The sequence below is a fragment of the Bubalus kerabau genome, chromosome 2 (assembly GCF_029407905.1).
Source record: "Bubalus kerabau isolate K-KA32 ecotype Philippines breed swamp buffalo chromosome 2, PCC_UOA_SB_1v2, whole genome shotgun sequence".
NCBI classification, from domain to species: domain Eukaryota; kingdom Metazoa; phylum Chordata; class Mammalia; order Artiodactyla; family Bovidae; genus Bubalus; species Bubalus kerabau.
In genome coordinates this window covers 42,805,468-42,820,499 of record NC_073625.1, presented here as the reverse complement: position 1 = coordinate 42,820,499, position 15,032 = coordinate 42,805,468, and the positions used below count along the sequence as shown (strand labels likewise).

General features: G+C 37.8%; 1 protein-coding gene across 1 annotated transcript in view; it reads right to left on the bottom strand.

Moving 5' to 3' along the window:
- CSMD1 (CUB and Sushi multiple domains 1) overlaps positions 1-15,032 on the bottom strand; it is a 1,679,419-nt gene that overhangs the window by 299,201 nt on the left and 1,365,186 nt on the right. The window contains exons 23-24 of the mRNA XM_055567572.1: positions 9,391-9,582; positions 8,455-8,581 (exon numbers count right to left, since the gene is read on the bottom strand). Of these exons, the coding sequence (XP_055423547.1) occupies positions 8,455-8,581; positions 9,391-9,582 (319 nt within the window). The remainder of the gene's footprint in view (positions 1-8,454; positions 8,582-9,390; positions 9,583-15,032) is intronic.

Genomic DNA, 15,032 nt, shown 5'->3' with positions numbered 1-15,032 from the left:
GTTTGCACAGGAGCAGTTTTGACAGTCTTAATGCATGTTTAGTGGTGGTGGTTTAGTTGCTAAGTCATGTCCGGCTCTTGTGACCCCATGGACTGCAAGCCCACCAGGCTCCTCTGTCCATGGGATTCTCCAGGCAAGAATATTGGAGTGGGTTGCCATTTCCCTTCTCCAGGGGATCTTCCCGACCCAGGGATTGGACCTGGGTCTCCCGCACTGGAGCTTTCCTGGTGGCTCAGCTGGTAAAGAATGCATGCTTGGGGCTGGTGCACTGGGACGACCCAGAGGGATGGAATGGGGAGGGAGGAGGGAGGAGGGTTCAGGATGGGGAACACATGTATACCTGTGGCGGATTCATTTTGATATTTGGCAAAACTAATACAATTATGTAAAGTTTAAAAATAAAATAAAATTAAAAAAAAAAAGAATGCATGTTTGATAGGCCTCTAATATTTTCAATACTGCATGAGCTATTTCTAATAGAATCCCCTGATGCTGGGAAAGATTGAAGGCAACAGAAGGGGGCAGCAGAGGATGAGATGGTTAGATAGCATCACAAATTCAATGGACATGAATTTGCGCAAACTCCGGGAGGTAGTGAAGGACATAGGAGCTTGTTGTGCTGTAGTTCATGGGGTCACAAAGAGTAGGACACGACTTAGTGACTGAACAACAACAGTGATAACAACAACTACATGTCCAAATGCAATTTTGTAAGAAAGAACAGAAATATTCTCAAAGTGAATTTTCCAGACAATTAGACTTGTGAAAAAGCAATTAAAGCCAAGGAACAATATAGACATATGATTATGCAGAACACTATCTTGATGCTGTTTGCGGGACGTGTTTACAATGCTGCTACCTTTGCTGTATAAATGACAGCTGTGCACAGAATGAAATGTACTAGGTCTCAGACACATGTTTACACATAACTCTTCAAGTGCCTAAATTTACTGCACTGTCTTATGATTAGACTTTTAATTAAATTTTGTTATGGAAACTGCTTTGTAGGATGCGTGTGAAAATTATAAACATCTTTTAGACCCAAGTGTCCTATAACAATAACTATTTTCACGTCTTCTATTATCTTGAGCAAAAAGTGATAGCAAAATACATCAGAAACCACTCTGCCCCCCCCCAAATAAAAATAAACACAGTAATAATTGGCATGAAATGTTGAACCAAGCCTTTCATAGTTTCTGAGATTTTGTTGCTTATTTATTCTTTAAGAGTGAAAAACATTGACATTTAACAAACCGTAATAGAATGTATGGTAGTAAGGCATTCCATTCATATTAAGAATTTTTAATACATAAATTAATCCCTGGATTCATATCTACATGACTGACATATTCCTCACTTTCAAGCAAACAGTTGAGATAATATTGTCTCTGATACCAATGAAATAAAAAAGATTCAGTAAACTAGACAAGATATCCAAGCTGAGACCAAGCTCTAATTTTTCTTGGTGTCAGTACCATTTTAAATCTAAAATTATATATTATGTACTTTTAAGTATGTTATTTTCTAGACTGCCATACTAAAAGTAGTACATAATTTCTTAATGAACCAAAATCACCAGAAACATTTTGGGATAAAGTTGGACATTGACAGAGTAAATTAATTATAAGAGCTGATGTTTGCTTCCTAACTTCCTTATTAGGAAGGATTTTATGCCTTAAATAAAAAGATTCATTTACAAACTGAGTAACTTAAAAGATAGGCACAAGAAGAAAAAATTCACCAAACAACAAATTGGTGTAGGCAACATTTTTGTTTTCCTAGAACATTAATGGTTATATGACAAAGTCAGTTCATGATTTTAAAAAAAGTATATTTTTTATTACTTCATCTTATTCTTTATTAATTTCTTATCTCTTTTCTTATTAAAATGTTAATGAAGTATTAGATTCACCTGCAGACTGTCTGTCACTTGCTTTGCATTTAGGAGAATAAGTGCTGTTTTCTGGTTCTTGGGAAACAAATCACAAGAGGGTGTTTAAGAAGTAGAATGGATACAAAAACAAGAACCCTATATATGCTGTCTAGAAGAGATTCACCTCAAACCTAGGGACTCATACAGACTGAAAGTGAAGGGCTGGAAAAAGATATTTCATGCAAATGGAGACCAAAAGAAAGCAGGAGTAGCAATACTTATGGCAGATAAAATAGACTTTGAAATAAAGGCCATGAAAAGAGACAAAGAAGGACACTACATAATGATCAAAGGATCAATCCAAGAAGATATAAAAATCATAAATATATATGTATCCACCATAGGAGCACCACAATATGTAAGGCAAATGCTAACAAGTATGAAAGGGGAAATTAATGGTAATGCAATAATAGTGGGAGACTTTAATATCCCACTCACACCTATGGATAGATCAACTAAACAGAAAATTAGCAAGGAAACACAAACTTTAAATGATACAATGGACCAGTTAGACCTAATTGATATCTATAGTACATTTCACCCTAAAACAATAAATTTCATCTTTTTCTCAAGTGCACACAGAACCTTCTCCATAAATTTAACCTTGGTAAATTAAAAAAATTGAAATCATCTCAAGCATCTTTTCTGATCACAGTGCAATAAGATTAGATGTCAACTACAAGAAAAAACTATTAAAAATACAAACATATGGAAGTTAAACAACACACTTCTGAGTAACCAACAAATCACAAAAGAAATCAAAATATGCATAGAAATGAATGAAAATGAAAAAACAACAACCCAAACCTATGGGATTCAATAAAAGCAGTGCTAAAGGGAAGGTTCATAGCAATACAGGCATGCTTCAAGAAACAGGAGAGAAATAAAATAAATAACCTAACTCTACACCTAAAGAACTAGAAAAGGAAGAAATGAAGAACCCCAGGGTTAGTAGAAGGAAAGAAATCACAAAAATTAGGGCAGAAATAAATGCAAAAGAAACAAAAGAGATCATAGCAAAAATCAACAAAGCCAAAAGCTGGTTCTTTGAGAAGATAAATAAAATAGACAAACCATTAGCCAGACTCTTCAAGAAACAAAGGGAGAAGAATCACATCAACAAAATTAGAAATGAAAATGGAGAAATCACAACAGACAACACAGAAATACAAAGGATCATAAGAGACTACTATCAGCAATTATATGCCAAAAAAATTGACAACTTGGAAGAAATAGACAAATTCTTAGAGAAGTACAACTTTCCAAAACTGAACCAGGAAGAAATAGAAAATCTTAACAGACCCATCACAAGCACAGAAATTGAAACCATAACCAGAAATCTTCCAACAAACAAAAGCCCAGGACAAGATGGCTTCACAGCTTAATTCTACCAAAAAACTTAGAGAAGCACTAACACTTATCCTACTCAAACTCTTCCAGAAAATTGCAGAGGAAGATAAACTTCCAAACTCGTTCTATAAGGCTACCATCATCCTAATATCAAAACCTGACAAAGATGCCACAAAAAAATAAAACTACAGGCCAATATCACTGATGAACATAAATGTAAAAATCCTTAACAAAATTCTAGCAAACAGAATCCAACAACATTTTAAAAAGATCATACATCATGACCAAGTGGGCTTTATCCCAGGGATGCAAGTATTCTTCACTATTTGCAAGTCAATCAATGTGATACACCACATTAACAAATTAAAAGATAAAAACCATATGATTATCTCAATAGATGCAAAGAAAGCCTTTTACAAAATTCAACATCGATTTATGATAAAAACCCTCTAGAAATCAAGCATAGAAGGAACATACGTCAACATAAAAAAAGCCATATATGATAAACCCACAACAAACATTATTCTCAATGGTGAAAAATTGAAAGCATTTCCTCTAACATCACGAACAAGGCAAGGATGCTCACTCTCTCCACTACTATTCAACATAGTTTGGAAGTTTTGGCCACAGCAATCAGAACAGAAAAAGAAATAAAAAGAATCCAGATTGGAAAAGAAGAAGTAAAACTCTGACTGATTGCAGATGACATGATCTTCTACATAGGAAACCCTAAAGACTCCACCAGAAAATTATTAGAGTTAATCAATGAATACAGTAAAGTTGCAGGATATAAAATTAACACACAGAAATCCCTTGCATTCCTATACACTAACAATGAGAAAACAGAAAGAGAAATCAGAGGGATGGTATGGGGAGGGAGGTGGGAGGGGGGTTCAGGATGGGGAACATGTGTACACCCATGGTGGATTCATGTTGATGTATGGCAAAACCAATACAATATTGTAAAGTAATTAGCCTGCAATTAAAATAAATACATTTATATTAAAAAAGGAAACAATTCCATTCACCATTGCAATGAAAAGAATAAAATACTTAGGAATAAATCTAGCTAAAGAAGCAAAAGACTTATATATTCAAAACTATAAAACACTGATGAAAGAAATCAAAGATGACACAAATAGATGGAGAAATATACCATGTTCATGGATTGGAAGAATCAATATAGTGAAAATGAGTATACTACCCAAAGCAATCTATAGATTCAATGCAATCCCTATCAAGCCACCAAAGATATTTTTCAGAGAATTAGAAAAAATAATTTCACAATTTTGTATGGAATTACAAAAAACCTCAAATAGCCAAAGCAATCTTGAGAAAGAAGAATGGAACTGGAGGAATCAACTGGAGGAATCCATAAATCAATATACTACAAAGCAACAGTCATCAATTCAGTATGGTACTGGCACAAAGACAGAAACATAGATCAATGGAACAAAATAGAAAGCCCAGAGATAAATCCACACACCTATGGATACCTCATCTTTGACAAAAGAGGCAAGAATATACAATGGAGAAAAGACAATCTCTTTAACAAGTGGTACTGGGAAAACTGGTCAACCACTTGTAAAAGAATGAGACTAGAACCCTTCTAACATCATACACAAAAATAAACTCAAAATGGATTAAAGATCTAAATGTAAGACCAGAAACTATAAAACTCCTAGAGGAAAACATAGGCAAAATACTCTCTGACATAAATCACAGCAGGATTCTCTATGACCCACTTCCCAGAGTAATGGAAATAAAAGCAAAAAATAAACAAATGGGACCTAATTAAACTTAAAAGCTTTTGCAAAACTAAGGAAACTATAAGCAATGTGAAAAGACAGCCTTCAGAATGGGAGAAAATAATAGCAAATGAAGCAACTGACAAAGAATTAATCTCAAAAATATACAAGCAACCCCTGCAGCTCAATTTGAGAAAAATAAGTGACCCAATCAAAAATTGGGCCAGAGAGCTAAACAGGCATTTCTCCAAAGAAGACATACAGATGGCTAACAAACACATGAAAAGATGCTCAACATCACTCATTATCAGAGAAAGGCAAATCAAAGCCACAATGAGGTACCATTTCACGCCAGTCAGAATGGCTGCTATCAAAAAGTCTACGAACAATAAGTGCTGAAGAGGTTGTGGAGAAAAGGGAACCCTCTTACACTGTTGGTGGGAATGCAAACTAGTACAGCCATTATGGAGAACAGTGTGGAGATTCCTTAAAAACCTGGAAATAGAACTGCCATATGACCCAGTAATCCCACTGCTGGGCATACACAGAGGAAACCAGAATTGAAAGAGACATGTGTACCCCAATGTTCATCGCAGCACTGTTTACAATAGCCAGGACATGGAAGCAACCTAGATGTCCATCGGCACATGAATGGATAAGAAAGTGGTGGTACATATACACAATGGAATATTACTCAGCTATTAAAAAGAATGCATTTGAATCAGTTCTAATGAGGTGGATGAAACTGGAGCCTATTATACAGAGCAAATTATGTCAGAAAGAAAAACACCAATACAGTATATTAATGCAGATATATGGAATTTAGAAAGATGGTAATGATGACCCTATATCCAAGACAGCAAAAGAGACAAAGTTGTAAAGAACAGACTGTTGGACTCTGTGGGAGAAGGTGAGGGTGGAATGATTTGAGAGAATAGCATTGAAACATGTATATTATCATATATGACATAGATCACCAGTCCAGGTTCAATGCATGATATAGGGTGCTCTTGGCTGGTGCACTGGGATGACCCAGAGAGATGGGATGGGGAGGGAGGAGGAAGGGAGGGTCAGGATGGGGAACACATGTACACCCATGGCTGATTTGTGTGAATGTATGGCAAAAACCACCACAATATTTTAAAGTAATTAGCCTCCAATTAAAATCAAAATAAATTAAAAAAAGAAGTAGAAAATTTTGAAATCTGCCTAAGAGGAAAGATATCCTGTTTATGTAAAGTCATTTCATGACTCACAGATGGTTCCTAGGGTTTTTCACAATCAAATTCAGTGTAACGGTTTTTATATCATTTAGATCAAGCATTCAGGAATTTAAAGTTAAGAAGTAATACTTAATTCTATATAGTTCACTTGTACGTGACTACTGATTTTTATGAAGATTTTTGTTGTTGGGTCACTGAGTTGTGTCCAACTCTTTGCAGCCCCATGGATTGTAGCCTACCAGCTCCTCTGTCCATGGAATTTCCCAGGCATAAATATTGAATGGGTTGCCATTTCCTCCTCCAGGGGATATTCCTAACCCAGGGACTGAACCTGAGTCTCCTACATTGGCAGGCAGATAGATTGTTTACCACTGAGACATCTGCAGAGCCCTTTATGAAGAATACAGATTCAAATTCTTTTATTCAAACATGCCCTATTTGTGCCTCAATAGATGGCACAATTACCTAATTAATCATTGTTCTTAACTAAGGACACTTAAATTTTTAAATGCATTATTTAAATGAGTTACTTTTGCAACATTTACATTATCTAAATTCCTTCTCTTGTTCCATGTACATGATTAGGATATTTATTTTGGAGGGTTTGAAAGTGGTAATAGTTTGTTCCATGTGAGTATAACTCACTCCCAAGATGTTGATGTGACCAAATGTCAAGAAAGTCTGGTAAATTTCAGGGAGGATGGAGGCCATCAAAGAAAAACAGAGTGTCACCAAATGGGATGAGCAGGCACCCTCTCTCCTGAGCATCCCATCTTATTAAAGTTGCAGGAGGATACATTTACTAAGTTTGCTGGGCAAACCATTTGTGAGTAAGGACAAAATCCACTAGTTCCTGAATGTTTTCATATATCCACTTGCCCCATAAAGAGGTTTCTGCTTTGCATATGTCTCTTTCAGATTTTTCTCGTATTTAAAGGAGCTGATGCCCAGATTCTTTTAAACTCTGGTCAGTGTAATAACACAGAAAACAGGAAGAAGATTGGAGGGAGTGGTTAAGACTGGCTCAGGGGTGGTTTTTTTTTTTTTTTCCTTCTCCTTTTTTATAAGTGTTTATTTGTGGCTGCTGCTTGATCTTCATTGCTGTAGGAGGTTTCTCTCTGGTTGCACAGAGCGGGAGCTACTCTCGATCTGTGGTGCTCAGGCTTCTCACTGTGGTGGCCTCTCGTTGCTCAGCAGGGGCTCTAAAGCACAGGCTCAGTAGCTGTGGCACATGGGCTTAGGAGCTCTGAGGCAGGTGGACTCTTCCCAGATCAGGGGTCAAACCCGTGACTCATTGGCAGGCGGATTCTTTACCACTGAGCCACCAGGGAAGTCCGAACAGAGTTGTTGTTTATTTTAATTAACATTCAAAAGAATGAAAGAGGAGAGATGGTGGGAGGAAAAAGGGGTCTTTAAGAGCTATGACTACAGAATGCATGTTCTCAACGTGTTCTTCAATTAAAGAACAACTTAATTTTAACTGAAATGTCCTCTTGCTTTACATACTGTACTGTGGTTTTGACACACCCTTTGGCACATGGAGGATTTACTTTCAAAAATTACTTTTCATTGGTTTACTTGTTAATTTAAAAATAGCATCATTTAGGACTATTCTTTTCCCATTAAGGGTGGAATATATTTCTTCAAACATTTTTTTTCCCCTGAGATGTGTTTTGGTAGATGGAACACCAGCAAATGTGATGCAAACAGAAGTTTGAAAAGCCTCCATGTTTTTCTTCTAGGAAAATTCCATCATCACTAGTTTCCTAAGGGAACAGAACCTGATGCAGAGAGACCCCCACCTTTAACCATCCAGCTAAGGCCCCCACACCTGCATGAGGCCCTCCTAGACCACTCACCCCAACTAACCAGAACTGCCCAGCAACTCAGAAAGTCATGAGCACACAATTAATTGTTTGCAGCGACTAAGTTTTGGGGGCCCACTTGTATGCAGCCAAAGCTAGCTGATGTACTTAATTTCTTTTTATCTTTACTATGGATGCCTTAACACAAGTTTTCAAAGGAATACCAAAGTGAGCATGCAAGACAATGAAAAATTTGGCCTTGTGTTTACATTTTTTCCTTTGACTCAGAAACTTAAATCTAATCATGGATAATAAGAGATATACTACTATCTTCACTACATGAATAGGAGACATGCTTCTATTCTCAAATCACTGAAACCCAATAAAACGAGTACCTGATGGTCTTCCCCGGGTCTGCCTCTACCACCCAGGTGCAGTGGAGGTTGTTGTCATAGGGAGCAGGGTATCCCGGAGACAGGATGCGTCCTGAAGTGGCAGCGTGGATCCGCCCCCCACATTCCGCTGCAATGGATTCAAAAAATGGATAAGTTTACTCCAGGCCTTACAGGCTTCACTTTAACCACCTTGAAAAGCCCAAACCATCACATTTGTGTTGCATACACAGGAAAACAATCACAGTATCTCGCTGTTCCTGTCACTGCTTTTCTAAATTTACTTGTTCCCCAGTTGGTATCCTCTGTGCAAAGTCAAGAGAGTGAAACAGTGAAAGGCCATGTTATAAATCTAGTGATATTTCTGTGTACAGAAGAAGTATCTAATAATAATTCTGTATATAGAAGAAGTAATAATACCTCTCTATATAATTCTATATATGCTTCTATATATGCTACTACTACTTTTTCTATATATAGTATCTAATAATACTTCTCAATAAAACAGTACTAGGAGATGTGTTTTTCCTACCTACACACATGCACTCACACACACACACACACACACACACACACACACACACTCACAATATTGTCTTTGCTGTTTAGTCACTCAGGCTCAGTTGTGTCCCACTTTTTGTGACCCATGGACTGTAGCCCACCAGACTCCTCTGTCCATGGGGTTCTCCAGGCAAGAATACTGGAGTGGGTTGCCATGCCCTCCTCCAGGGGATCTTCCTGAGCCAGGGACTGAACCTGGGTCTCCTACATGGGCAGAGAGATGGATTCTTTATCATTGAGCCACCAGGAAAGCCTCTCGCAAATATTAGGATTAAACCCACACTGGAGAAAGAGCAATAGAAGTCTCCCTGTGCTGGGAGAATCAAGTCAGAAGACCCTGGGCTTCCTGCCCCCAGCACGCACTTGCAGGCAACTCACCTACACAGGAGGGCAGTGGCCTGTCCCACACTCTCCGGTCTCCACTCAGACAGGTCAGAGTGCCCCCGCCGTGCATAGCGTAGCCCGGGTTACAGCTGTATAGGACGACCGTGTCGGTAAAGTGGCCTTCATCCCGGATCCTGTAGCCATAGTTAGGGGTCCCTGGGTCCTCACATTTCACTAGGTCAAAACCTGTGGGCAAGGAGGGGAGGGGTGAGTAGAAAGAAGTCACTGTGGCATCTGTATTGGGGTTCAAACACTGATGAAACAGACCGGGTTGTTAAATGTCCTTTGACGTGTAGGAAGAAAAAGAAGACTCTGAATTTAAAAACATGGAAATACATGTGGGTCTTGATTGGGTTTATCTGTTAACCACTGGTTTGTTTCTTGGGGTTTTACCACTTTATTTGTTCCTGTCTATTAATATACTTATGACTGAAGCCCAGAAGGACAGTACGGTCCTTCCCCCACCACTCCAACCCCCACCCCTCACCCCATCTCCTCCACCTGCCTTTTGTCTGTAGAAAAAATTTAGTCACATAATAAGCTTAATCAGAGAAGTGAGAAAGCACTCAAACAGAACAAAATATTAATAGTTTAGCCATTAAACAAGGTCAAGGACGTTCAGTTTCTCCTCAAGGGCTGCAGAAAATTTTCTGAGCCATATCCTGAAGATACTGAAACCCCCACCAGCTGGAAGAAGTTAACTACACGACGCCCAGACTGCAGCCATGACATAAGGTGTCACAATTCCTAGAACTGGTCTCAAAGAAATGTTAACAAATTGACCCTGGAACTGAAGACTAACTGTACTTAAAGCAGTCAAGAAGACAATGATCAGACCACTGATGGCCAGTTTCAAGATGACCGTAAGAGCTGACTGTGCTGTTTCTACAGGTAGTGCCCCCTCCATCTATAAAAGCTCTTGCCTGCTGAGTGTCAGTGTGTGTGTGTGTGTGTGTGTGTGTGTGTGTGTGTGTGTGTGCGGGGGGCATGGAATCAGCTTTTGGACATGAGCCCACCTTCTATCCTGGTTGCCACTCTCTGAAATGACTTTCCTTTTCACCAATCTTGCCTCTTGAGTATTAGCTTTCAAGCAGCAAGCAGCTAGACCCCACTTTCAGTAACACAAGGAGAGTCTTTATTCCAAAGAGTTCCAGGCCGTCATCATCTGACTCACACGTCCAGTCAGCATCTAGACTCTCCAGTGAGTTCACGTAAGCTTTCCCTGTCTCCACACTGCCTTTTATCACACCTGGGGCCTTCCAGGAGGGCCACCCTCGCCACCTCCAGGTGCTTATTGTCTGTGTTCACTCAAGCCCCTCATTCCAGGCCCACTTCCTCTAAAATGCCCAGATCTCAAGCTTGGAAATTTCCATGTCCTTCCTGCTCACGGAGCTGGGCTCTCTGTCCCACCTGGGGCCAGGGTGAGGTTCCTGAGCTGCTCTGTGTGTAGCACAAACTCCAGAATGAATCATCATAATTACTTCATCAAACTAAGCTCTGAGACTTGAAGAAAGAGATGACAGAAGTGAAGATTTAGCCTCTGTGGTACCAAGAGCTGTATATTGCTTTCATGTGAAGCAATAATTTAAGGCCATCTGTGAAGAGAGTTCTACACTAACAAATCTCTCTTCCCATATCATGATGCAAATTTTGACCATTAAAAAAAAAGTAGAGCTGGAAACTTGAAGGAATACATGGGTTGTTTTCATCTATTTCCACCTAACTTTGACTTCTTCCTTTTCACGAAAATAAAATAAAATAAAATAAAATAAAATGAATGTGTGAGTTTTGCTAAGTCTTTCTGTCAAATTTGCTTTCTGAATGCTTTTCCACTGAGGAAGATACATCTTTAAATTCACATGATCATTTATCCTCAGAATCTCTACATAATCCAGATAGAGTTCTGCTGGTGTGTACATGGGAGGGAAACCAGTACACATTTGAGAATTTACATGTAGTGGCCAAGCAAAGTTTCCTGAAATACTTTTTTTTTTCTATAAAATGTCAGTCTTTACTTATTGTGCCTTTATGAAAACTGTTTATCTATTTAAGAAATGCAAATTGCTGTAACTCAAGATGCCCAGAAGGGCAGTGTATCTATTTCAGCACAAAGCAAAAGGATATTTTAAGTTGCCACAAAGGGGATCAGAATTAAGAAGAAGGGTCCCATGCACATAGGGTTTCAGGGCTCATGCAGATACCTGACAACTCCAGTCTGATGCATAGTCCCAATACCACCAGGAATGGAAGATGCTAAGCTGCTGAACTCACTTAGATAGAACTGCCATCCTTATTCCTGCCTTGTCAAAGGCCCTGCATATTATTTAGCCATAGTGTCTCTTGTGCAGAAGGGAAAAGGAAGCAAAGTCTTTGTTGTTACTATTTTATTGGTTTGGGGCTTGGATGAGACAGTGTCAGGGTGGTGCTTTCAAAAGCACCACTGCCCGGGGTGGCCGGAACAAGAAACTATCACTGGCTGGGGTACAATGGCCAGCGGAGAGTGACGGCTGGAGTAGGGCTCCACAGATAATGATAATCACCAATGTTTCAAACTGTTTCAGCATTTGGAAGTCAAATTAGGTATCTGAGTATCAATGACAATGGAACATAAAACTCGAAATAAGCAGCAGACAAAATCTAGGTCTCAAAATGAGAAACAGAAAGAGTCAAACACGTGTCCCTTTTGTTTGTACTCCTGTGACAGGAACCTGGAGAAGTAAATCTGACATGAGAGGAGTCAGACTCAAGTGCCAATAGACCCGAAGTTCTCTCCAAAGCAGAGTGAGGTCCCTGTAGGACAGTGGCCCAGGGGACAGTAATCACCTGCTGTCCTGCTAAAATCCACACCCCCTGTAACCCAAGCTTCTGATTCTTCCAGAAACACCAGAAAGCTGGATTTTTTAGCTTAATAAAATGATTGTTGAATAAATACATATTTCAAAAGTGGAGATGCTTAAATCCTAAAATTAGATTATGAAAACTAGATGTAAACAGTTTTAAAAGAAACCAATAATTTCTCAGTTTCTGGAGAAGGCTGAGACTCAATTCTGAAAAGTTGTCAATATTCTGTGTAATTTTTTAAGACTAAACTTTGTGACGCAAAGACCTTCTGAGGATGATTAAGGGCTGGATAGAGAAATGGCCCAGCTTGTCCGAGACCTTTTATTCTGACAGTGAGTTATTTCCTGGTTATACAGAAGACTTTTGTTATGAAAGACTGTCCTCACTGGAGATTAATGCCTATAAAAGATAAAGTAATGACATTGATTTTCCTGGTGACTTATGTGCTGTCTCATTAGCTTATAGCCATCAACTCTACAGACAAGAGACTCATGCTTAAAGGTTATCCAGGCTTTCCCTCTAAGTTCAGATAGCATGGCTTTTAAAGTCTTCCATCAAATAAGCTATTCAAGTTCTAAAATCACAGAACGTGTTTATATTAAAATTAGCTTGAAGAAACATTTCCTCTGTCCCAAAAACTTGTATTGTGAACATTTTTAAAGGAAGGAAGTAAGAATCACTGAAAAACAAACAACAATGTATCAATACAAATGTCAACTAAACTTTATCTGTGTTGAATTTTTAGAAAAATGATTGTTTTATTGTTTTTTCTATCAGTCTAGAAAGATTTCGTCTTTTTCTAAACTATATATTGTCACACAGATGAGTTAAGTCATGCTGTTTTTGAAAGGGCATTTATTCTTTCCATTGCCAGCTGTCTTGTTTTACTTATGCTCCTTCTGTTATTTTTTTTTTTTTTTAAAGATCCGTTAAATCCTTGATGGCATCACGAAATACATTATTTTGCTGAAAGTCCTATAATTGATACTTAAATGTCTAAAGCTTCTAGAACTACCTGAGGTCATTATATTAAATATATTCTTCTTGTCAGAAACTTGAAAAGTATTTGTTTTTTTTATTTTTATTATGTTGATATTCTCAAATTCAGTTTTTCAAGTCAGTGAAAAGAGCTTTGTTTGCACAAAGCTTCTTACAGGATTTAATAATTCATGCACAGTTACAGGCAGAATCATAGACATTTATCCCCAGAGGAATCAACATCTCTAAAGGACTAGAGAAAGATCTCCAGAAACCCCAGATTTCTATTTCTTGCTGCTTGTGCCGTGAACCAGCCTGGCCCTTGGACTCTGAGTCCATCCACATGCAGTAGATACGCTACCTCTCTCCAAAAACAGAATGAGAGTCATTTCAATTGAGTCCGGCTTGCCATTTGATTAGGGCATAATATTAACATTGTCTCTTAAAAATTTCAGTATTGCTTGTAGACACTGGTGAACCAAGTTGAAGTGATGTATAGTAACAGATTTCTTAACTGGCATTATAAAATTCTGGGATGTTCACCCTGTGTCCATTTTAGGAAAAATATTTTTTCTGTGGTTCATTAAAATATCTCAAAAATATTCTCTTACATTTAATTTAGATCAACAGAGGTAGTCCTCCAAACAAGAGGTTTTTCCATTTTAATTAGAATCTAAAAGACTTTAGAATGACTACTCTTAAGGCTGCTATAGAGTAATGACTTTAAAAATATAGAGAATATATCCTTTTCTAACTTGAAGCCACTAGCTTGACATAAATCAGTGTACAAATACTGGTTTTCTGTATTTTCTTTATGCCATAGAACCTTTAAAAAGATTAAAGTTATCTGTCAAAACATTACCTATTAAGAGTTGCAATTGCTGTTTGGATCTATTTAGCAATTCCATTTCTTTCTGTTTTCCAGTGATTTCTTCTTAGTCACATAAATAGTAAAGATGCTTTGAACAAATGTTTTAGTCAAAACAAGCTCCAAACATCAGGCTAATGAACATTATTACTTCATCTTTTGCAGCTATTACCCAATTTTAATGTTTTTAAGGATTAAATCTTATATCTCTCCAAACTCTAACAAAATATTACTGTTACAAGAGACTTCCACTTAACTCTCAAGTATTTTGACTAGTTCTTATCTTCCAAATCAAGCACTTATGTTTGAAAAGAAGCTGGTGTAAAAAAAAAAAAAAAAAAAGAAAAGAAGCTGGTGTAGACTTAATCCATTTCATACACCCAAGAAGGGCAGTGAGGGTCACGGTTGGCTTGTGAATTCTTCATCCTGCATCCCAGGGACTCTTCAGAAACTACCTTCATTCTCTGGTGAGCTTTGAGTACACAACTGATGAAGAATCTTTATCATGTATACACTTCTGATATCTTCTCCTATGCACCATTGATAAAGCCTCACAATGTTTATAGAAACCTATTATCTCTTTGCTTTACCTAATAAGACATTTCAATTTGCACAATGTACTCTTTGCAAAAAAAAAAAAAATAAAAGTTAGTAATCTAAGAAATGTTGCCATATGCAAAACCAACAACAGCTCACTTCATTCAGATAACAGATAAGGAGAACTATGCCTAACACTTAAAAGTTCTTTTTTATTAACTTCCTTTATTTGCAGTCATCTACAGAGAAATGTGTTTGGGGGGAGAGCATTTCTGAAACTCATTTTTGTGGTTCACTTGAAAGTAAAAATCATTAACTGTGAGTGTCATGAAATATTTGATTAACTCATGTTTTTAAACATAAATCTCATTATTCAAGAAAGAAATTCTGGGTGAAGTGTGTGTGCGTGTTT